The sequence below is a fragment of the Drosophila mojavensis genome, unplaced genomic scaffold (genome assembly GCF_018153725.1).
Source record: "Drosophila mojavensis isolate 15081-1352.22 unplaced genomic scaffold, ASM1815372v1 contig_36, whole genome shotgun sequence".
Classification (NCBI taxonomy): Eukaryota; Metazoa; Arthropoda; class Insecta; order Diptera; family Drosophilidae; genus Drosophila; species Drosophila mojavensis.
In genome coordinates, this window is record NW_025318858.1 from 20,640,759 (window position 1) to 20,664,718 (window position 23,960).

General features: G+C 36.1%; 1 protein-coding gene across 3 annotated transcripts in view; it reads right to left on the reverse strand.

The window, feature by feature from the left end:
* The window catches only part of LOC6577430 (protein spire), a 55,444-nt gene extending 32,568 nt beyond the window's left edge, over positions 1–22,876 (reverse strand). For all 3 annotated transcript variants that reach the window (XM_015165661.3, XM_002003361.4, XM_015165664.3), the window contains exons 1-2: positions 21,282–22,876; positions 6,814–6,863 (exon numbers count right to left, since the gene is read on the reverse strand). In XM_015165661.3, coding sequence (XP_015021147.1) covers positions 6,814–6,863; positions 21,282–21,987 — 756 coding nt within the window. In that variant the 5' untranslated portion in view covers positions 21,988–22,876. The remainder of the gene's footprint in view (positions 1–6,813; positions 6,864–21,281) is intronic.
* Positions 22,877–23,960: the final 1,084 nt, after the last annotated feature.

Sequence of the window (23,960 nt, forward strand, 5' to 3'; positions counted from 1 at the left end):
CCGCTTATTATAAATGCGTAGCAATAACACAGAGCGTGGTCACAGGCAAACAGCCAGAGCTGGAGCCAGACCTAGAGCTAGATCCGAAGCCAGGCGGAGCATAAAACAAACGGCGAAGGCACTCAACCAAGTCGCAGTCGGAATCGCGTCGCTTTGCTATTGCTATTGTTGTTGTTGCTGTTGTTGTTGGCCAAGTGGAGCCATTGTTTTGAGGCGCAACAGGCAGCAGCAGCCGTTACCACTTGCAACATTTGTTGCTGCTGCAAAGGCACCGACGAACCCATAAAAGTACGGGCGGGCCAGTAAATGGAACAGGTACGACTTAGCAAGATGTTCACGCTCCAAAAAAAGCGCTTTGACTTTTTTTCGCCAGAACAATGCAAGTGAGAGATGCAGAGAGAGAGAGAGAGAGAGAGACCGAAAGCCAGAGAGTCACAAAAGGAGTAGCCAAACTCTTCTTGCAACATTCACTGAGTCACCAAGCACAACAACCCCACACACTCACAACACACAGACACACTCCAACAGTAACATGTACACCCACACACACAAACACTCCAACATCACACCTGATCGTTTGTATTTCATTTTCTTGGCCCAATAATATTTACTGCAAATAATTGTTCACGCATTTGAGCTGCGACAATATTCGTACTCAGACTTTGTTATTTCATAGTCGGAAGACCTTGAAAACCTATAGAATGTCTGGTCAATAATTGCAAAGCTTAATTGACCAGAAAAGAAATACATTATGGAAATAATTTGATGCCAACTGAACGCATTTTGTTGGCACTTGATAAAGTTCACAAATATTTTGATGATCGGTCAGTTGTATTTACAGATCAATATTTTGTTTAGGGCAGATTAATTAAGTTGAGTAATTGGCTAAAAAAAGTCAAAAGTACTATATAGTTTGTTTTTAATAATAGCCCATATATTCTACATACTAAAGATAAATTATGATTTACAGAGAAAAACTAATTATTTTTACCCCTTAACTTTGTCTAGCTAGCTTTTATTGATGTTTCTCTCATTCGGTATTTCTCTATACATCTCTCTCCTCAACTCAGGTTTCATATCTCAGTTTCTATCTCAAATCTTTTGGATTACTCATCTCTAATATTTCATAGTTTATTTGTCATTTCTCATCTTTTATCGGCCATCTCTCACCTTTCAACTTTAATTTATTTACTTATTTCTCTCATTCCTGTTCTCTTCCATATTCGCTGCTCCCTCTTTAATTTTATCCCATTTCCTTCATGTATCTTCTTTTTTTTTAATTTTCTATATTTTATCAAACAAATGTATCTTCACTCACATTTATCTTTTAGCATCTTTTCTCGTTTTCCAATCTATCTATTTCCTCTTTTGCGAATTTAGTTCTCTCTCTATCAAAAGCTCTGAGAAAATTTGTAATTAATCACAGCAACTCATTCATAGCCTACACTGTTCTACAGTTCAACCGTCAACTGATAGCTGGCGCAGACAATTTAGGCCATGGTTGTGTATGCTCATGTTTTATCTATGCTATAGATATGAAAAGCCAAACATGAGACCTGCATACACATGTGACACTCAAAATGTAATGTAGACAAATAAACATAAATATAAATACATGGATTATGTGTACTTGAGATTAGAATTAGAGCCTAACAGCTGCAAAGATAAAAGTGAACTTGTACATGTAAAATGTAAATAGCATAACTAACATGTAATTAGCTAAAAAAAAAAAAAACGCAAGTCTATTAGACTTCATTGTATAAATAAACATGCAACCGAGCTCGGCGATCAGAAGCAATTAAATAATTTTAAAATATCTCACTAATGAACTGCATAGAGTTAGGACACTTAATAGACGTGTGAGAAAAGTTTAGTTATAACATATTTGTAGCATGATGAACTTGCAAGCAAAAAAAAAAAAAAAAAATAGAGTTAATACACTTCCAAACAAGAAACGCAATCTAAAGTCTCGATCTACTATAATAGGACTTAAGCTATTTTTGGCCATTTCCTGGTCGCCTAAAAATCAATTAATCCAACAGATAATAATTCAAGAGTAAATCTTACAGATATGGTCATAACCCTATCCAGCGTTTTAATTACTTAATTTTCTGTTTGCCCTGCCCTTTTTAGGGGAAATCTTTGGCAATTCGCCAACACATGCCTAACCCAATTTATGAGAGCTGTCAAACGTGTAGAAAAGTAATCCTATTTTGCTGCCTCTCAAATGTCAAGTTGTCACCGCTGCGGGTCACAAGTTTAGCCGAAAAGGGAACCGCACCCATAATAAACAACAAAAACTCACAAAGCCTCTAAACCAATTACAAAACTTCCCGCACAATGTCTATATGTCAGTCAATGCAATGCTTTATTGGTTTAATGTAAATCGAACTACAAATAGCACAAGCTGCGCCAGCAGCTCCACAAATGCCTTTTAAGGCATTGCATTGGACGACCCGGTGGCAAGCCCTTTTTCCTCTCCAACGAGTGCTTCACTTTTGAAGGTTTACGCATGCACTCGAGTGCGGTGAGGCGCATCCACCAAAGAGGGTGACAGGCCGGGGCTTGAGAGTTTTATTCATGCCCTTGCATGGGGTTAAGATCAATTCGATCTTGATGTAAGGGGAAGTTAGAAATGGAAGATGAACTATCATAAAATAAAAATATCATCTAAATAAAAATATTATTTTTTATAATTTTTTTTTATTTATTTATATGGGACACTTTATTTTTAATCAATTTACTTTATACAAAAGTGTTGTGTTTAACATTTTTTTAAAATTTATTTATTTTATTTATTTTTTATAATTTACTCAATGAAGTATCTCTTTGAAGTTTTGTTCAAAAGGCTTTAATCGAAATTCGTGTTTAAAATTTTCCTTTATTATCACCTGAATATATGTAGTTATATTTAAGTAATATGAATGATTCATGACATATTTGCTAATTTGATTATTTAAAGAAAAAATCCTGTTATTTTTCTTATTTAATGAGATTCTGGATAAGACGTAAGCTGAAAAACGAGTTCTGAATCAAGAATCAGAAGAATCACAAAATAATTATATGCCCTGAAGAACTAGAGCCTGCCTAATGTCAAAGTTCCTTCTCTGATTAAAACAGATTATATAGTTGGGTAAACCAAATACTAATTGATTATATATAGATACATATATATATTTGTTTATCTATAAATATATGTATGTATATGTTAATAAAAATCGATTAAGGTAATTTGAATGTTAATTTTTAAGCCTTAGGGTATACAATATTCTTCAATCCTTCTTTCTTCTTCTCTTCTATTCTTCAATATTCCAATTTTGGCTGCCTTTTAGCAACACCCACCCATTGGTTAGTACATAGAGAGCTGCGACATTTGGGCGACCTTAGCTGTCGCCTGCTGCTGTTTTGGCTGGTTAGCAACCGCAAAAGGCAACTTCCTGGTAACAGCTTCCACATATCAAACTGAAAAGCAAGATGCCAGCCCAGACAGACAGACCAACAGTCAGTCAGTCAGCTAGTTAGTCAGGCAAGCAGTCAGGCAGGCAGTCAGGCAGTTAGCTGATCACGAGCCAATCCGGAAAACCAGGAGACGACCGACTCGCAGGCAGCTTTTGAAGCGGTTTTGCCTGATGAAGACTTTTGCGGTTAGTAGACTGCCAGCAATTTGTTGGGCCACTAAGTATTATAAACATGCATAAGTGCATATCTCTTTTCTATCTATCTAAATGTCTGGCTGTCTCTCTTTCTGTCTGTCTGTCTGTCTGCCTGTCTATCTGCTATTACCACAGCCGCGATCATCAATATTTTGCATCATAATGTTCACATGATATGTAGATGCCACAAGTTCCGCATTTATAGTTTGCGCCTCGGTCGATTTTGTCATTTAAGTCATTTTTGTCGATTGCATAAGTCGGGGCCAAGCAACGAGTACTTAACTCATGTATCTGACAGCGATTTGGCCCAAAAGCAAAGGTCAACCATGTTTGAGTGCACTTTAGCGGAAAATGTCACTGCACACGATGGCACTCAGTAAAGCAACAAATACAATACTTAGTAGTTCCACTAGCTCTGAGTTAGCTCCGACCCTCCAATGCCTTTGCCACTCAATTTCAATTGTTGTTGCTAAAATAAACGCTTAACGAAAAAAAAAAGACCCAAAATATAAACAACTCATATGAAATGGAAATTTGCGCATTGCAGTCGCTTTTTTTTTTTTGCATTTCATTTCTGGGTGGGGGGCCCAAAGGCAACCCCAAACGAAAACAAAAACAAACTAAATTTATGATAATTGCTGAAATATTTTTCAATTTAGCCTGCACTGGACACGAGGCACAATTCTAACCCCTCGACTGTCATTGTTTGGGGTTGAAATGATTCTTGCATAAGAGACTTTCAGAAATCCCTAAAAACTCGGACCGAAAGTGTATTTTCGTTCTCGTTTGGAAAGCTTAGCAAATATGAAAATGCTTCTGAGTAATTAGAGAAAATTGCTTTGTGAAGTTGAAGTACCATTTCAGCGAAAGGTTTTCAGTACAACAATTGCAATGGAATATATAAACAAATTCCTTATAGCCATATATCAGATGAAATGTTTTAGAGAGCAGTTTTAATGAAGTCATGGAAATTGTATTGATTAATCGAATGATTATACAGATCTTTTAAGTACTCTGCGTTCAGACAATTAAATGAGATTTAATGATTTAATAAGATGATGTTTTTAAGCTGCGGTATGTGAGTGTAAAATTATCTTTATAGATCAATAAAATAAAAGAGAGAGAGAGAGAGAGAGAGAGAGAGAGAGAGAGAGAGAGAGAGAGAGAGAGAGAGAGAGAGAGAGAGAGATAGGCTGATTAAGACGAATAAATAATAAATAGCTAGCAATTTGTAATTTTCAATTACTTTTCTAATTTAATTAAATCTCATTATATTTTTAGTTTTTAGTTAATTCGATCATATTAATATCACTCATTCGCTCAATGTTCTGGCTCCCACTTATAAATTCCTAATACTTAACTCTATATTACACCTATGCTATCCCTTACAAGGCATATAATTCCCAAAGGGTTCTAGAGCCGCTTTCCATTTTCCGCATAGCGTGACAAAGCGCCAGAAAATGTGAAAAAAAAGCCACACAAATTTTTAGCAGGCTATAAAACAAAATGGACAACAGCTGCCAAGGCATAATGTGTGAAAGTATTGTTGTTGTTGTTGCTGCTGCTGTTTGTTGTTGTTGGCATTGTTGTTGATGGTTGCTGGCGATGCAAGCCACCAATTTTACGGTAATTTACACAAATGCTACGGCCGGACCCATTCCATTTCGTTCCGTTCCCCAGCCGCTCTCAGCTGAGCCGAAGTGCGAAAGTAAATTTATTTCGTTATTTTTTGGGAGAGCCACGAAGAATGCATTTTTGGGCTAATGTTTCCCACAGTGGAAACCCTAAAGACGGGCTGAGAGGAAATGCGCAGGCGCAGAGAATTCACATGATGATCGTTAGTAGTCGTTGTTGTTGTTGGTAGGTTTTGGGGGCAGGCATGGATTGGTAGGTAATTAAAACTACTCGCAACTGCAACAGCAACATCAGCAACAACAACAACAACAACATCGGCAACATATAACGCCTGCATTTACAACAGACAAAGCAGCCGCAGCAGCTGCCTACGAAGTTCGTAACATGGAAGCGCGAGTTTCTCTACGCCTTCATTTAATGTATCTTTTAGCTTCAGTTGTTGTTGTTGTTGTTGTTGTTGTTGTTGCTGCTGTTGTTGTTGCTCATGCAGTGTTGCTGCTTTTCAATTAACTATCGCTGTTGCTGTAATGGGTGTGTGCATGTGAGAAATATGCAGCCTACTCAATGGAGGTCGTTCGCTGTTCTCCCTGCTTAGCATAAGGCAATTCCATTGTCTTGTTATATGTGAGAACAAAACAGTAGGAAAAAAAACCTGCACATTCTTCGAGTACCTTCAAATTCTTGTAATTATAAGAATCTAATGAATGTGTGTGTGAGGCAAAGGAAAAATATTAATAAGCATACAATCTGAAAGGGTTCTTAATATTATATGGGTAGCTAGCAGAAATATTCAATCATATTTATAGTTGGGAAAAGTCGTATGATGCAGAAAAAGAGAGCTTTAACTTCTTTCTTTGTTTAGGTGAAATCAAGGTTTTTGTCTTGATTCAAGGTTTTGAGGTGCCCTAATATATTAAATGAACTCAAAGTATTGAAACTAAATATTGTGAAGATTAATATTAGTATTGCTATTATTTAAATTAATTGTTTATTGAATATTTTATCTTTAGCATTGCGATTTCTGGCAAATATTCGTTATATAACAATGTAAATATTAATATTTTCTTATATTTATTTATATTTATTTTCATTATATTTAATATTTCATATTTCACAGTCCAGCTCATTGCTAAAAATATTGCTTACAATTGATTTGTTTATTGAAAAGTAAACAAAATCAGCTTTAATTTAGCAATTCTATTACCACACATGTGTCAGTCATTTGGAGAACTATCTGGTATTACTATGACAACTATTAAAAGCTTAATTAAAACTCGAGCCGGAACCTTAAAGCTCAGCTACAAGATCAAATGGATACTGCCTACATGTATAGAGCGAAGTGAGCTCATTTACGGAGATTTAACGAGCCATAATTCTAATCTGGAATCGGTAAGCACTTGGAAAGTTCAACTGTGTCTGTGGTTTTAGTGGTTTGGTTCGATGGTGGTGACACACGTGAAAGATTTCAAACTCTTAACGAGCCGTAAAAAAGCTGAAATAAAACTAAAGCAACAGTGAGACTCACCTTTCGATGGGCGGAGACGAGCGGCGTATGATGATTGTTGTTGTCAAAGGCTGTGAAAGAGACACAAAAATAAATTGCATTATTAAAAGTCAGTTCAAGTTGATAACGGCTTTAACGTGCCATAAAACTAAAGATACAGTTATAGCGTGCATTGGAAATCAATTAATAAATAAATAAAGCGTTAAATGTCGTAACGATTAAACTTTAAATTGTTTACCTTTCCAATTGCACTTTTTATTATTTAAATATGCAAAGTTTTCGAATTCCGTCTGTCTGTCTCCCTCTCTCTCTGTCTGCCTGTCTTTCTCTCTGTTTCACTGTCTGCTCTGCACTTCCGCACTTGATTGGCCAAACCCAAAGCGGGCAAAAATTGTAACAAAAATAACTACATAAAACTCGAAACGGGTTCAGCAATCATATTAAACATGTTGTGCAAACAGTCATGCCCCTTGTTGCCCGAGGTGTGTGGTGGGGAATATGGTGTTTTTTAGTGTATTGGCAATGGGGTGAGCTCGGGTGGGCTGGTGGAGTGGTGGGCGGGTGTGGGGTGCGCCACCTGACATGAGCAGCAGCATTTCAACGGAAGCAAATGGCTATGCTCTCAACGAAAAATGATCATCGGGCTGATGATGCCCTTTAAAAGTTGAGAAAATCCCAATCGTCTCAATTTTATGTAGATTCTTAATAGTTTAATCAATAGATAGTTTCGATAGTAGCAAAAATTTATTAACAAGTTCAAGGATACCAATGTTATGGATAATAGCGTGAGATTTTAGACATATCTCGATATAAGTAAAGCATCGATATAAAAGACATAATGAAAGATGTCGATATATTTTATCCCAGAAGAGCAAGTTTTACATCAGGAAATTCCTTTAATCCATCAACTCTTTACATTCGTTTGATATTCATTTTAATCTACATTTTATCCCAAAACTATTTTGTAAACTCTAGTATTGAATTGGGAACATACTTTAAGTCAAGAAATATTATCATTATATTCATATACCCAGCATTATGGCATCCCTATTTGATAGGGTATTCCATGTTGTCAATGAACCAGCTTGAATTATATCAACTTGTAACCCATACACAACAAATATAATGCTTACACATGTATATACGGGTATCTTGGCAATAACTCTATCCATAACGAGCTTGGCATTTTGCTTAACAATTAAATGCAATTTTTTGAAGCAAAAACAAAAATTTTAGTTGACTCAGCGATTGAATGTCCAAGGTGCTCCGGTTGGTTGGGTTAAGCTGGGTTGGGTTCGCTACGATACGGTACGGTACGGTTCAGTTTGGTTTCGTTTGGGGGACACCGGGGAGGAGAGGTCGTTGGTGCTGACCGGCCGGCTTTTGATTACAGAGCGAGCCAAACCTCAGACTGACCACAGACCGGACGAACTCCATGGCTCGGCAATTTCGTTTAAAGTTTATTAAGCGTGACTGACATTTGTGAATTGTTGTTTATTGTTGTTGTAATTGTTACGCCCAAAACATGCAATAAATATACGACTTAAACAAACAATTTACTAAAAATTCGATCATTTCAGTTGGAATAGAGATGCACAACTTTGAATTAATAAGATGGGAAGAGAATTTAATACGAGTCAATTGTTTAGATCAATTTAATTATGAGATATCGTATAAATAGATATAAATACTCGATATAATGTATTAGCTGCAATGTAAGACTCTATTACTATAACAGTTTTCCCATAAAACAAATAAAAATTTTTATATCCAAAAAAGTTGTACGGCAGACATCTGTAACCCCTAAGAGTTTACTCCCAAAAAAGAAAAAGAAAAAGTTGAATGTGATGCCTTGACAACTTTTAAGTTTGCCGTGCTTGAACTAAGACCTTTTGTTGTTGCTTGTATATTTTGTTCCGTATACAACTTTGAACTTACATGCCTGGTCCGGGTTAGGATCAGGCTGGGCCAACACTTTGCAGTTTTGATGATACAAAAGATGAGCTCAGCATGATATCATAATTCTCAGTCGTTGTCCATCACTTTCGCAGGAAATGAGTTAACACAATATACAAAGGTAGGCTGGGTCAGAAGAGCAGCAGCAACAGCAGCCGAAGCACAAGTGACTCCCGAGTTCGGGCACATAAAAATTCCATGGATGCATGGAACATGCCGCGACTTTATAATTAAATAAAATACCAAGTTTTTCTTTTCTTTTGTTTCCTTTTTTTTTGGTTCCACTTAATAATTAATTGACATTTAGCAAAGAATTTCAAATTTATATATTTGTTGTTTTTGCTTTTTTGTGCCCAACAAATGAATGAAAGATGTTTGGCCATTTGCCGATTCTCAACTGTCGAAATTTGCGTAGATTGAAATTTATTAATGCCTGATTTATGACTCGGCCGTTACGCTTAGGTTTGGGGGCCTGGGAACATGTGCTCGACTACGCCGACGACGCATTGTCTTCAGGAATTTGAGACGTTAGGATTTGAAAGTACGTAACACATAACGCCTCATGAATCCATATGGATTAGTCAGGCACATGTGTGAACAATTTGGACAAGCTGACGAAATTATTGCGCGCAATTATATTGTAGCTTATTCGTGATGGATCAGCGCATCTAAAGAGTTGACTTGTGGCATGGAGCAAATGGATTTGCCTTGAAGTGAGCATGTTATGAACATGTTATAGAAATGCTAAGAACCGTTATTGTTCTAGATAACTTAACTTTAAGAGCACTTAGTCTGGAATGTAAAGATTTCAAGAGCATTTTATCAATTATCTTCACTGTTCTGTAATAACTTTTTTATGCGGAAATAATGTATAATTTTCTCCAATAGATTAGATCTTTCAAATTTGTAACTTCCTGAGATATGCTGTTGCAGATATTGCTTAAACAATTTACATTTTTTTTTTTTTTTTTTTTGTATTATTATTATTTACTTCTTTTCTTCTGTTTATCAAAATTCTTATCAATTATGAGTCACGAATGCGTCAATTTCTTAATTTATTTTTCATTTCTTATTGGTGATCAAGTGCAGCGCATTTAACAATAAATCGACAATATTTATTAGCTGATTCGGCAAATATAGCGTTTATAGTCAATGTAAAAGTAAATATTGATTAAACTTTAGAGTTACTAATAAAGATGTGAATGACAATGACGTTTTTTTTATCTATGTATATATACAGTAGATTTGCTGTAGGGTATTCAAAAGTATTGTAGCTTTCATTTCTAATTTGTTTTTGTTTTTGCTTTTCCTGGACTTTGATACTGGTGAAATATCGGTACACATTAGCGTACCTCAAGTGATAAGATTAGACTACCCTAAGTGCCCATTTCGACCAAAGGCAAAAACTGCCATAAAGGCAACTGCATCGGAAAGCGAATTGTGAGAGTTGCCTCGGGCCACCTGCCACAAAGCAATTAATAATTATTATTATAATAAGTATAGTTAGTTTTTAAAGCCTTTGCCGTTGACTTTCAATTGTGTGGCCCCCGCTGCAAAGTTCAATAGAAAAGCATAAAACATTTTCATGCTTATCTGACGCTTTGCTTCTTTTATTTTTATTTATTTCTTTTTTTTTCTCATTTTTTTCATTTATATTTATTTAATAATTTTTTTTTTTTTTTTTGCTCGTTTTCGTAATAAAGTTTTATGCACGTTGTTGGCTTTTTGCCTGGTGTTTTTGTTTTAGTTGCTGCCGTTTGACCAAGTGGCCTCATGGCAATTTACTTTCTAATGTCATGAAAGTCATGTGCAAGTCAACATCATTTCTTTACTATATATACACGTTATGTCTGTGCTCGAAAAGTCGGCAAAAAGTTTATTTTATTTAATGATCAACGTTTTTACCCACGCCGCTGTCTAGAAATTGATAAATAATACGCGTAATCTATGCAGATTTTATACGTATTTTTGGTTTCTTTGCTTTCTTGTGGCCAAAAAAACAACAACAAACACACAAAAACGTCGTCGGCTCTTCAAAAGACAATAAACATATATATATATATCTCTCTATATATATATATATACCTATATTCACATTTTCTTAGTTTTTACTTATTTCTCAACTAAAGCGAAATATAAATACTTCAGACGCAGATAATTTACACCTATCCTAAGCCAGTTGCGCGTTAAGTTTTGCAATTTAATGGTAACTATTACAATGAAATGTAATTTGTTTATTACATACATAATAAAAAGGTTTATTAATCAACAAGCATATGGGAGTGACCTTTAGGCGCTGGCTTCAACAGTTCACAATTAGCCGCCTGCCGGCGTTTGCTTTCAATTAAAAATTAATTAATAATCTTTAATGATTCGCTGCAGTTAATCATGAGGAAATGATAGATAGTTTGGCAATTAACATAATTACCTGCAGAGCATTTGGAATGATCATTAAACTAATTTCAGCTAACAAGTCGAACAGTTGTGTAAATTTAATAGAATTACAAGAGCTGCAGCAAATAATTGAATCAAAATATATGTGGTCTCTGCTGCTGCCATAAAGCTGGTTTTATTTTTATATAATAAGTCGTTATCCAAATCGTTAATAAAGCAGAGCAAAAATATATACAAATAACAGAAAACACACAACTGTTACATGACTGGATTATGGATTATAGATTATGCTTTAGTGTTGAAAAAAATGATGTGAGCAGAGCTAATCTGTAACACTGTCTGTGGTAGGCATATGCAGTTGGGACTAAAGTGTTAATCTTTTGCTTAATTGATTGTTAACAGAGCTAATATATAACACTGTAAGTGTAAAGAAAGTCGTGTTAACAGAGATAATCTGTAACAGATTAGTATAACAGTGTAACAGTGTTAGTGTTAGGCAATTGTTTGTTAACCGCGTTAGTCTGTAACGCTGTAGAGTTAAGCAAATGTTTACTAACAGATACATTTTAATATACTGTTAGTGTAATTGCAATAATTATATAAGAAGACTCAATTTGTAGCACTTTTAATATTTCTCTGTTATTAGTGTTAACCAACTAAAGCTCGCTTGACTTAGTGGTTGCTAACAGAGATATACTTTTGCACTGTTAACATTTACCTGTTGTCAGCGTTAAGCAACTATATTTTTAGTTAAGTAGAATGTCAGTCTACTTTAAGATATATAATTTGATTTAAAAAACTACACATGAATGTACATAGTAATATAGACCCATAATACAAACTTCAAGTAGGAAACAAGAACCCATCAGCGAAGCAAACGTAACGACGTGACCAAACGAGAGCGATACTATTAGCGATAAGCAATTTTCAGCAACTGTTAATGTTATCTTTAACATTCAGCTGTTAAAATACTCAATAAGAATTAGCATTCAATCATAAATCTTCTTAAGACTGCTGAGTGAGTCTTAATTGCAGCTCTGCAGCTGTTAAGAGCTTTCAGTGCATCATGACAGCAGCCTCAATTGGGCATGCTCTTTCACTCATACTATAAAAACCCATATTACAGATAACATAATTTACTTGCTCCAGCTCTCTAACAGACACCTTCAATGATGCTCATATATAGATTTGCCGTAGCTTGAGCTCTAATACCGTTCCTCTCCGATTTGCGCAGCGTCATTCAACAGATCTTCTACATGCCCTCTCTCCTTTTAACAGCGTCATTCTATGGCACTCTTATGTAGCTCTCAAATGAATGAAAGCATAACAGACATTAAATAAGAAAATAACTTTGAATGCAAATCACTAAACATTATTCTAGTTTTACAGCATTTAATAATCAAGCATGACTTGATGATTTTGACACAATTACAAGGCGAGTGGCGGCTAGCAAGAGCGGGGCCAACAGAGGGGGGCATGGCCGTTGCAGTTGCAAATCGTTTAGCTGCGCAGGCGTCATGCAAAAGTTTGTAATCGAGACTCTCGCTTTCTTTCCACTAGCGCCAACGCCTCGTTGACTTGATGACTGTGAAATTAGACAGCAGCAGCAGCAACGGCAGCAGCAGAGCAGCGGGTGCTGTTTATGAGTATCTGTTATCAGAGGTGTCTGACTTACTGGCTAAACGACCGACTGACTGACTGACTGACTTGACTGACTTGACGGCTCTTGCCTCTTTCACTTTGCGCTGAAATTACAATATAAATTTATATGCACAATATACAAGTTATCTGTGTATGTGTGTGTCTGTGTATGCATATTTATATACAGAAACAATCTTTAATCAGCATTTACGCTTTCATCTTTCACATTTCTCAAAGACAGCGACGCGCGCGCGAGTCTCGAGTGAAAAACAACACCAGCAGCATCAGCAGCAACAACAACAACAGGTTCAATATTTTAGTTGTTGTGCGCATGCGCAGCTGCTGCTGTTTGTGTAGTAGTGGAAAGAAGAAGCTAAGAAATATATTATAATTTCTTTGGCCAAATTTACATAGTTGGCATATTTAACCAATTCACAAAAGTCAACAAAGATTTACGAATTGCTTTTGTCTATTTGTCTCATTTAATTCAGTCGTCAATAATTTATGTCATTTGGGCATTTCTCAAAAGATGAAAGCAAAAGTGACATTTCAAACGTTTAGCTTCAATCAACATTTTCTGTTTGGTCAGGAGACGACGACGTCTTTTGTTCTCTTACGCAACTGTCATTGAGTCTAGGCTCTAGAGCTAAAGAATGGGTTTTGTTTTTTTCGGTGCTTGTGGTTGGGAATGTTATTGACTTTGATTACAAGTTGATTGGATTCGGTGTTTCGTTATATATCTTTTCTTATTTTTGTGGGTTAGCAGGGAATTGTCCGTGCGGTCATGCCAAAAAAGAAAATGGGCCAAGCAACACACAATTCAAGTTTGTTTTATGAATGGCAATTGTTTACGTGTGTGTGTGCGGGACTTAGTTGGGAAACTACAAAATATAACTATTATTGTAATGGAAAAGCAAGCTATAAGAGTAACCACATGAAAATCCTCTGCGACTCAAACTTAAGCTACGAGTATATTGTACAATATATAATATTTATAATTTTGTTCATAGAAATCAATGAATACGAGATATTATTATGTTAATAATCGTTTCAATTTGTATGTTAGTATATTTGTATATTACAAAATTTTCTTTATGACTAAATTTTCTTGTTCAATTTTTAATGCTTAGTCGAGCTGAGCTAAAGGATTATTTATTCATTCAATATATATGTATAGTCTAGGTGAACTTAAAATGGGAAATGGTCTAGTGAAAATCAAAGTAAAAGGCAGAAAGAGGATGGGCAGACGATGAATTGAGTCGATATATGTAGCTTTGTACACCTATCAGTCTGCTTATCTGACTGCCTGACCGTTAGTTTTTGAATATTTTGAATTTGGAGTATTTCATCTTATGCATATTTTGACTTTTTGATACCTCCTAGCTAGGCACTCTCAACTGTCACTCTTTGTTTAGCTTAAATAACACCTACTATAATTATAATAGCTGATAATGCTAATAAGAACCATTATAATAACATTGCGTAAATCCCAACTACAGCCAAGTGAATCACATTAAAAATAACCCATCATAACAGAACTCATATACCTAGTATAATCAACTGTAAAGCAAATCTATATATATATATATATATATATATATATATATATATATATATATACAATACATACATATGTATTTAATCTCTTAACAGTATTAACTCACTTGTTATTGATCTTTCGAAACGATAAGATTGGCTTTCATTGGCGCATTTCTTTGCTTGGTCTTTGCCAATGTTTCGATTGTGTTCAATTGCATCAAAATGTATTTAAGAAAATCAAAAGCAAAACAAATTATAATGTGTTAAAGCCTTGGCTCTGCGCATAAATGGGGGCATCTTAAGAAATGTTTTTTCAGGGTCGCATCGTTGCTGCCACTTGAACACGGTTCGTGGAGACCCCACACACTCACTCAACTCGACTCACACACACACACACACACGCACAATCAGACAGAGAGACAACAAGTGTCATCGAATCACGGAGCTCATATGAAAATACCGTTCGTATACAATATTTGGATTATCTTATGATTTATGTGCTAGACGCACTTTCAAAATCACATAACACAAACATTTGCCACATGCATTTTTTTTTTTAGTGTTTGTTGGCAAAGCAACAAGAAATAAATAAAATATCAAATAAAATAGTTTCAAAATGCAGTTTGGACTGCTTGGCACAGACTGCACAGGTGGACAAGTTTGGCGACGCCACAAATAAATTAACACAGCTATACACATACATATATATATATATAAGTATATAGATATAAATAAAGACCAGCACTGGGTCTGCTGCTTGCGGCTTTTTCCACATAAGTGGAGCATGTGGAACGTCAAATTTGGTTCAGGTTCAGTGCTTGTCATGCGTTGCGCTTATGTCATTATGACCACAAAAAAGCACACATACAAAATTATTATATTAAACAATTTTTTTTTGGCCATTTCCAAAGTAGAGCAACAAAGAGCCAACAATTTGTTTTGTTGTATTTGTGTTGTTTTTTTTTCGCTTTTTTGTAGGTCCATGGAAAATCACGTGGCAAATGGCTTCAGCTGCGTTCCAATGCAACAAGTCACGACAAAAACATAAATTATTACAACTAGTCCATAATAGATGCCCATTATGTGGGCTTTATTGTGCTGCCAAATGAGCTGACTTTGATCACCTGGCTAACTAATCTGATCTGTGGCTCATATATGTATGCATATATCGTCGGCTTACATGTCTCCGAAAACAAATTCCTGGAATATGTAAGCGCTTTGGATTACAAGAGTTGCAGCTGACCGAAGAGATTGGGAAATCTGTGGCAATGTGGGAAGGTGCGGAAACATATAGAAATATATACACATATACATTAATATGCAAGAAAAAATACATATCAATTTGTAACCCAAATAAATATTTATGTGAATTACAATTATAAGGAAGATTGAGTTGACGAAAAGTATCTTGTATAGACTATATACAAGATTCTTATTGGATATATTATGGATGTATTATATTATGATATATTAAGATATATCATTCTTAGGAAAAAATTCAGTCTATGGGAATCAATCTACAAAAGCCAAGAAATCAAGTTTAGTATTTTGCATAGAAATATTTTATAAGATATGATACGATAAGATTATGATACTTGTTCATTCTTCTCTATTTTATTAATTTATTCTTCTAGTATATAAAACAGTTTTTAGAATTGGCATCTAAGTATACCTCGAACTCTTAAAGAGCTAAGAAGTAAACGTTTAAGATACTGAAATGTATTTTTTTTTTTTTTTTTTTTTTTAATTAAATTTGTTTGAAAAACTGTAAAATTGTAAAAAAAAAATAGATTATGGAATATTTACACACATTCATATGGCCCATATTCACTTTACGATTTAATTTTCTTTCATATCTCCTATAATCAAAGATGCACTCTCTAACTACCATAACGAAAAAAAAAAAATAAATAAAAAAAAAAAAATAGAAACTCATTAAGCACAAAATGAATGGTGTTTTCAGGGTGTATTTAAGTCAATTTGTAAACCCTAGTTTTTGGGCTGATCGAACTTGGCTGCCATCTAAATTAGCCGTAATGCTCCAAGCATAGTTGTAAGCTAAACAAACAAAACAAAGACTAAGCCAACTACAATTTTGTGGCTACTGTTTTGGGTCATTGTTTCGTTATGATTTCAGTTGTAAATTTTTAGTGTAATTATTTAAACATTAAAGCAGTTGAGCTAGGCAGTAGCTGGCAATGTGCAACGTGCTTCTTTAGTTTGTATTTTTTTTTTTTTTTTTTTTTTAGTGAAAACAAGAAAGTCATAGACACGAAAATAAAATATCATCACCCATTAGACCCAACGATCTATCTAGAGTCGAAGTCGAGTCGATGTATGTAATTTTCCATTTCATTTCTTGCGTTGCTTGGCTCAATTGACTGATCTGTTGACGGCTATAATTTTTCTGGCTTAAAGCCAGAAAGGCTTCACAAGTCCAAAATAATGAGTAAGGGATTTGTTTTTTTTTTTTTTTTACTTTTTTTTAGACCAAAGAAGAAGGTCAAAAGTAACCTGCTTTCTTCTGCTATTGTAAATACGGTTTTGTTTTGCTTTGTTATTTTTTATCCGGCTGGGTGAAACTTTGTCTAATGGACACAATTTGTTAGAATGTTGAATTTTTCTTTCATTGAATTGTATTATTGATGCCCTGTAAGTATTGAGAGCAAGCAGAGTGTGACGGGCATTGAGAGAGGGCAACGGTAGACTCATCAATATGGGCATTTATGTTATAGTAAATATAATTAAAAAATATGATTATCTGTAATAATCATTTTCATTAATAGACACTGGGTATTTAATAGTCGAGCATGCTCTACTAGCAGACTCTTACTTGCTTTATAATACCTTTTCTCGTGCTATAAGCGGAAGAGCTGCATTAAACTCGATGCCTTGGCGGAAACTGAACGAAAGCAATCAACAGCTGTTGGCCAGAGAAACAGACACAAACAGAGAGAGAGAGAGAGAGGAGAGGGGGGGGAATTGGAGAAAGAGAGAGAGCGAGAGAGAGGGACAGTAGAAGAGAACCTACGACAACAATTTGAACAGGGGCTGGCTGAGAACAGCGCATGTGCCATGACGTTCAGACATTTAGCTGTGGGTGGCGACTGCTGGGTGGCTTTCGCGTCAACTTTCACTGGGCAGCGACTGCTGAACTTTGCTGAGCGCCTGGCGAAAAACGTAATGGCGAGTTTGTGTGTTGACAGAATCGAGCGCCAAAAATTATTATGCTGCCTGTTGCCGCAGTTGCCACAGTTGCCACAGTTGGCTGTTTGCAGTTGGCACTCTGTGACAGTTGGCTAACAAATGCTGCGCGCCTAATCGAGGCGCCAGCGAGCGCGGCGACTTGACGGCGCCGTCGACGTCGTTCGATAGATGCAGTTAGACACAGGTGAGTGGCCGGCCCACGCTTTTATTGCCCGTTTATATGCATGCAGTGAAAGGTTGGAGGTTGGCCAGTTTTGGCCAGGCAGCACACAATCAATGATTCGTTGCGCCATGCGACGCGGTTGTCAGAAGCTGATAGAAGCAGCTGAGCAACCGCTCGATATTGCCAACTATACAACTAAAACATATTTTTCACACATTTCACACAAATATTGGACCGATTGGGCGGCGAGTTCAAAGAGGGCGCGCACTCAACGCGAAGCTCGCTTGACCCGCTTTTAAATGCTCATTTTCACACCGGCTCCAAACCGAAAAATTCCATTTGGAATTCCGAAATTCCAAAGCTCAGCCAAAATAAAAACAAGAAAAGACAAAAACATAACGAAACATTAGAAGATGCTCAGCTCAACTAATTGACGGAATCAGACATGGATCAAGATCAAGTTAGGCCACGGGCAATGCTTTTCGTATCCATCTTCGACTCTGCTCGAGACTCTCTGCTGACAGCATCTTTGTTGTCGCCGTCTGCTGAATTAGTGGTAATTAAAGTGTTACAAGGTGTTGCCGCCGTCTATGCCCCCAAAGAAAGTTAAGACAAGGCTAAGACAGCCAACAACTAAAATGCTGATAAATAGATGAATGAACTGTAGAACAACTAAATTCGAGATAAACAGCCAGTTCTATGGGTTATACAATACCAGAGATTGCTTGAATCTGAGATAAGACAATTTACAGTTTTAGCTAAGTGAAAAACAATTTGAGAAGTTGAAAGTGCTTTAAGCAATGAATTTAAGGAAAGTGAAAATAAATATATGTATATGTGTCTTACATATACACATAGCTAGCTAAAAATATATTTGCTAATTTGTTCATTAATTATTTATATATTTTCAAATATAACCGATATATTTGATAGAATTTTTGGAATCATTATTCATTTGTATAATAACTTTTACTGTTTTTATTTTTTTATTAGATGATATATAGACAGACATAAATCTATGCATATGAAATTATAATTTATGACTTATTTATAACTACGCTAAGCGTTATAGAATTTTCAGAGAATGATAAAAATTATTTGATATATTCCTGTTATTTGCAAACAAAACATTAAACCCAGACCCAAAATTACATGTATATTTTTTTACCTTCTAAATCTTTCCATCCTACGCCCACAATATAAATGATATGCTACCAACACCCAATATACTTTTGGGCCCCACAGAGTAATCATCCACTGCTATTATGTATAATTCATGCCTTTTTCACAAGCTCTTTTCAACTCTGTGTTAGAGGGAATTTCAGCCACAAGCAGATGTTATAGGTCACGGAAGAAGAACCGCTGTGCACACACAGAAAGCACACTGGGCTATGCCAGTTTTGAACTATGAAAATGAGCTGCTCAGCTTGTTAGCTGACTGGCTGGCTAGCTGGCTAGCTGGTTAGATGGGTAGCTGCGGGAAAACCGGTTGAGAGGGTCGGGTCGAGTGGTTTTTCGGCAAACGCTTTCATTTTCACTTAATAAGCGACAGTTAACTTCTTTCTTTCTTGGACAGTCCCCAGGTTGATGTGCGTTTCCGTGTGCCCCAGCCAAGCTAAGCCAAGCCAAGCAATTCATCTTGGCATTGGCATCGCCATCGTCCACTTTCCAAACAAACAACCCACACACAGCCGAACGAACCAAACACAACTCGGATGACCTGCGCTTTAAGTTATGCACCGAGGCAGCTTTGATTGAGGTTTTTCTCTGATTGCGTGTGTCTCGTGTCTTGGGAAAGTGTAAACTGTGACTCCCATTCAGGGAGAGACCACCACATGCCAGATACCAAATGCTAAATGTCATATACCGTATGCCGTATACCATCTGCCATAGCACTAAAGGAAAACAAGGCAAGAAGAAGCTAATACAAATTTTGGTATTTTTAAATAGCTAAGCAAATAAATATCTGAATTAAAAAATTTTTTCTTTGTGTATATTAATAAAAATAAAATTTGTAAAGAAATTAGCTTAATATTTAAACTGATATAAAAAAAAAATTAATAATAATAAAATAAATAAATAAGAATATAACAAAAATTTAATCTAATTCAAAAAATGAATAAAAAAAATAATTACAATATATATTTGAACTTAAAAATTTTTTATAATATTTTATACTGTTATATCCATAAAATAAACTTTATATTTTATTTTTTTATATTCAAATTTTCATTCTAAATTTTTTTCAGTGTACATGGTGCATGTAGCACATTTTCTTAGCCTAGCCAACACTATTTTTCACTTTCTTTCATCTCTCAAGTTTCTCGAGTTGATTTTTGTTGTTGTTGTGGTTGTTGTAATTGATGAGGGTCGCTCAATAGTCAGATCTTGAGATCGTCTTTGTTTTTTTGTGTTGTTGAAGAGCTCAGAACGTGTCTGAGTCTTTGGGATTGCCACATTGTGGCATCCACAACTGCTAATTGTTTAATCATTGCCAGAGCTGTCAAAATACAGGTTGCTATAATCTATGGGCTTTTAGATAAGCTGTGTTAATTGGAAAGTTCGCGTGTGTGTGTGTGTATAGAGGTTAAGATCTTCCCGTTCGATTTGGCATTCTCATGGGTGTGCTCTTCTCACGGGTAGGTCTTTAAACACACATTTACACCAATACAAGCTCACTCTGTGAGTCACTTTGCATCAAGAGTCGAGCCTCCACTTTGATATCAGCTGCATTTAAATTTTGTTGATTTAACCTAAGAGTGTATCAAAAACAGCTAAAGCTCCGCTTATGGCCAATAGCTGGCTTTATGCTGGGCTAATTGATTGACGAACTCCAAAGGCAATTAAGTTAATTTTGAAGCATAGCAAGAGGAAGTTATGGATCTAATATCAGGTATTATTTATAGGAATTATGTTGTAATTGTAGCTTAAAACATTTCCGCATTACATTAAGTTGGAGGCAAATTAAAAACTGGCTGGAAAATGTTTGTTCGGCTAAGAACCTTGAAATTGGCTTAATTCGTAACAATTACAATTACAAATTTGTAAAAGAAAATGATTTGACAAATTAATGCAGACAATAAAATATTGAACCTTAAAATCTCCAAGAAAAAATGTTTATACAATAGTAATATTAAAATACTATAATAATATAAGATTAATATACTATGATAAAGTTAAAAAACTTGATATGATTGCATGACCTACAAGCTCCATATAAAATAATGAGCTATGTATCTATAATTATGTTCTGTAAAATTCATATACTGTCACATAATCTATTAACTAATCTTTACTTTATCTTTATATAACACGATTATTTATAATCGCAGTCAAATGAAACAGGAAACAATAGAGGTGTCAACTTCTGATGAAATCAAAGCCTAATCGATAACTCTTAAAATTAGTTAAAGTCAAAAGTAGATTTGCTTTCTAACTGAACTGAAATTTTGATTTGCTTTGTAATCATATTAAAAAGCAAAATCTGTATTGAGATTAGGTATGCATGCGTACATACAGACATCGATATGTATGTACATACATATCTACATATATTTACACACTACAATCAATTATAAGTGACACTCACCTCTGTCCATGACGACGCTGCTGTCGCCGCTGCTGCTGGCGCTGTCATCGTGCTGCAGCTCAGCCGGCGACTCTTTCTGCTGCTGTTTCTGCTCCGGCCCCGAAAAGTGGACGCTGCCGTCGCGATGCAAATGCAGCTCGAACCGTGTGGGCAGGTGCGCCTCGTAGTCGTCGCTGCTGCAGTGCAGCGCCTGTTCGGCCACCTTCAGATACAGCGATATGAACTGATAGATTAGTGCCCAGGCCTGATCCTCGGACACCGGCGCCTTGAAGCAGTCCAATATGTTGTTCAGGGACACGCATTGATCCGTGCAGCTGCACTGATAGAACGCCTGCTGCAGCAGAGCGCTGGCATCGAGTGGCTCTGTTAGGTCTCTGTTGTCGCTGCCGTTGCTCTGTTGCAGTTCGCGTGGCTGCACGTGTGTGTGTGCGTGGTGCGTGCGCGTGTGTCCGTGTGCGTGTGCATCCCCATTGGCGCTGTCCGGTGAGGTGGAGAGAAAGCCTTCTTCGGTCTCTCCTTCGGCAAATTGACGACGCTTTGTCGTGACCTTGGGCGTTGTTGTAGCTACTGTTGTTGTTGCTGCCGGTGGTGCTGTTGCTGTTGTAGTTGTTGTTGTTGGTGTTGCTGTTGTTATGGCCTTGACGACAGAAGCGTCGACGTCATCAACGTCGCCTGTCAGGCTGTTGTCCAATTGGAGTTCCGTCATTCTTGTTGAGGCTGCTCCTGCTGCCGCTGCTATTGCTGTTGTTGTTTTTGTTGGTTTCTTTTGATTTGTTGTTGGTGTTGTTTTTCAGACAACGAACCAAAAAACTGCAGCCGCGCGTCTCAGCATATAAAAATATTGATAATTTTTGTGATTCAACTTGAAATTTAAACAATTTGTGGTTGCTGTTATTACTGGCACTTTTGTTTGATTGTTTTGTTGTTTGTTGTCGTTGTTTATTTATTTAATCGGATACACAAATTTACACATTTATTTGCTTTTAATTTTAACATGAAACACAAAACATGTAGCTCAAACATATATAATTGTAAAACAAACACACACGCGAAAGAGGGAATTCTACTTTTTTCTATTTAATTTCTTTATATATATATATTTATTTATTTTTTTGCTTTGCTTCTTTTTTCGGTCGTCACGTTTTGTGCACTTGTCGCTTTTTGCCGTTATTTGCTTTTGGCTTGCGCACTCTTCCTCTTCATATTCTACTGCTTTTCTTCCCTTTCCTTTCGTTCTATCCTCTGTTGCGCGCCTTTGCCGCTTGCATTTAGCACTGGCGGTCCGAGTTTCGTTCACTCTTTGCCCTGTGCTAAACAAAATCACGCGCGCGTTTTGATTAGAACACAAATCAAATTAGATTTGTGTGCCTCTTGTTGTTGGTTTTCCTTTTTTTATATATATATATTTTCTGTTTGTTGTTATTGCTGTGCCTTGCTTGACGTCAAATAATGTTAACTGCATTCGCGCTTAGATAATTCTCACACACTTTATCAACTGCTGTGATTCAATTCTGCTTTTACGATTTTCATTCGGTTTCGTGCTTAACAAGAAGCGCGCACACACGTCCGATCGCCATGGAAGCCAAACACAAAATAACAGCTGTTAGCTGAGCAGCAAACTGACGTCTGTAAACGTAACATGAGTCGGCTCAGCGACAGTGCTGACAGCTAGGCTATTTTCCCGCTAAGTCTAGCTGTTTTGGCATTGATTTTGCTTAAATGTTAATGCAACTCAAATTTGTAAAATACATTTTCAAGCTTATGTGCTTGATTGAATACCATCAAAATTGTATTATAAATATTATGGTCGTTGTAAATGTTATTATAAAGCCATTTCATATATGGTGCATGCAGCAGCAGATGTTAAGTTAACAGTTGAACTCTTGTGTTATGTTAACTTAACAGCGAGCGAGAGCGGCTGTTGTTCGACCGCTCTTTGGTTACCTTTTTACGCTCTTTGCGTTTTTATTTTGATTCCGGTTTTTCGTTGTGTTTGCTGCGGGTGATAAGCGTGTGTTTGGGTCTTCATATTGTCATGGCATATAAGTTTTTTTTATGATTTTCTTTTGTTTTGCTTTTTTTTTTTTTTTTTTTTTTTTTTTTTTTGCGAAGGCACAAATTTCACATGCCTACCAGGTGAACTTCAGGTGCAATTTAAAGCAATTATGTTAAGGTCAAGTCGTGTTGAATTGCGCCAACTTATTGGAATCTCAGCTTCAAGCGGGGTCATAAACTTGGTCAACATTAGATACTTAGCGGAAATGCTCTCCGCTGTGAGCCATGAGAGATGCGGTAATTACATCTTGTACTAATGGGTGCCTTGACGTTCTTTTTGCTTCTCACTTTGCTATACGGCCAATAAAAAGCCAGTTTAAGCTTTACTTATGATTTGTTTTAATGTTGCATTCATGTCCAACTAGAATTTCCAGACTCCAATCGTAAGCTCCATTGCATAATTGGTTTTTTATTTTGCATACACTTCAATCAGTTATTAAATTTCACTCGAGCTCAAGGTCCTCCTCCAGTGGATCTGACAGTTTGTTTTTTACGATTTAATAAGCCATAATAAGTACACCCGCTTGCTGGCCAAAACTTATGATATATGAGCCGTAAATTGAAACTTTATATGCTGGCCGCTGCAGTAGCTGAAAGATTTGCATACAATATTATTACAGCATC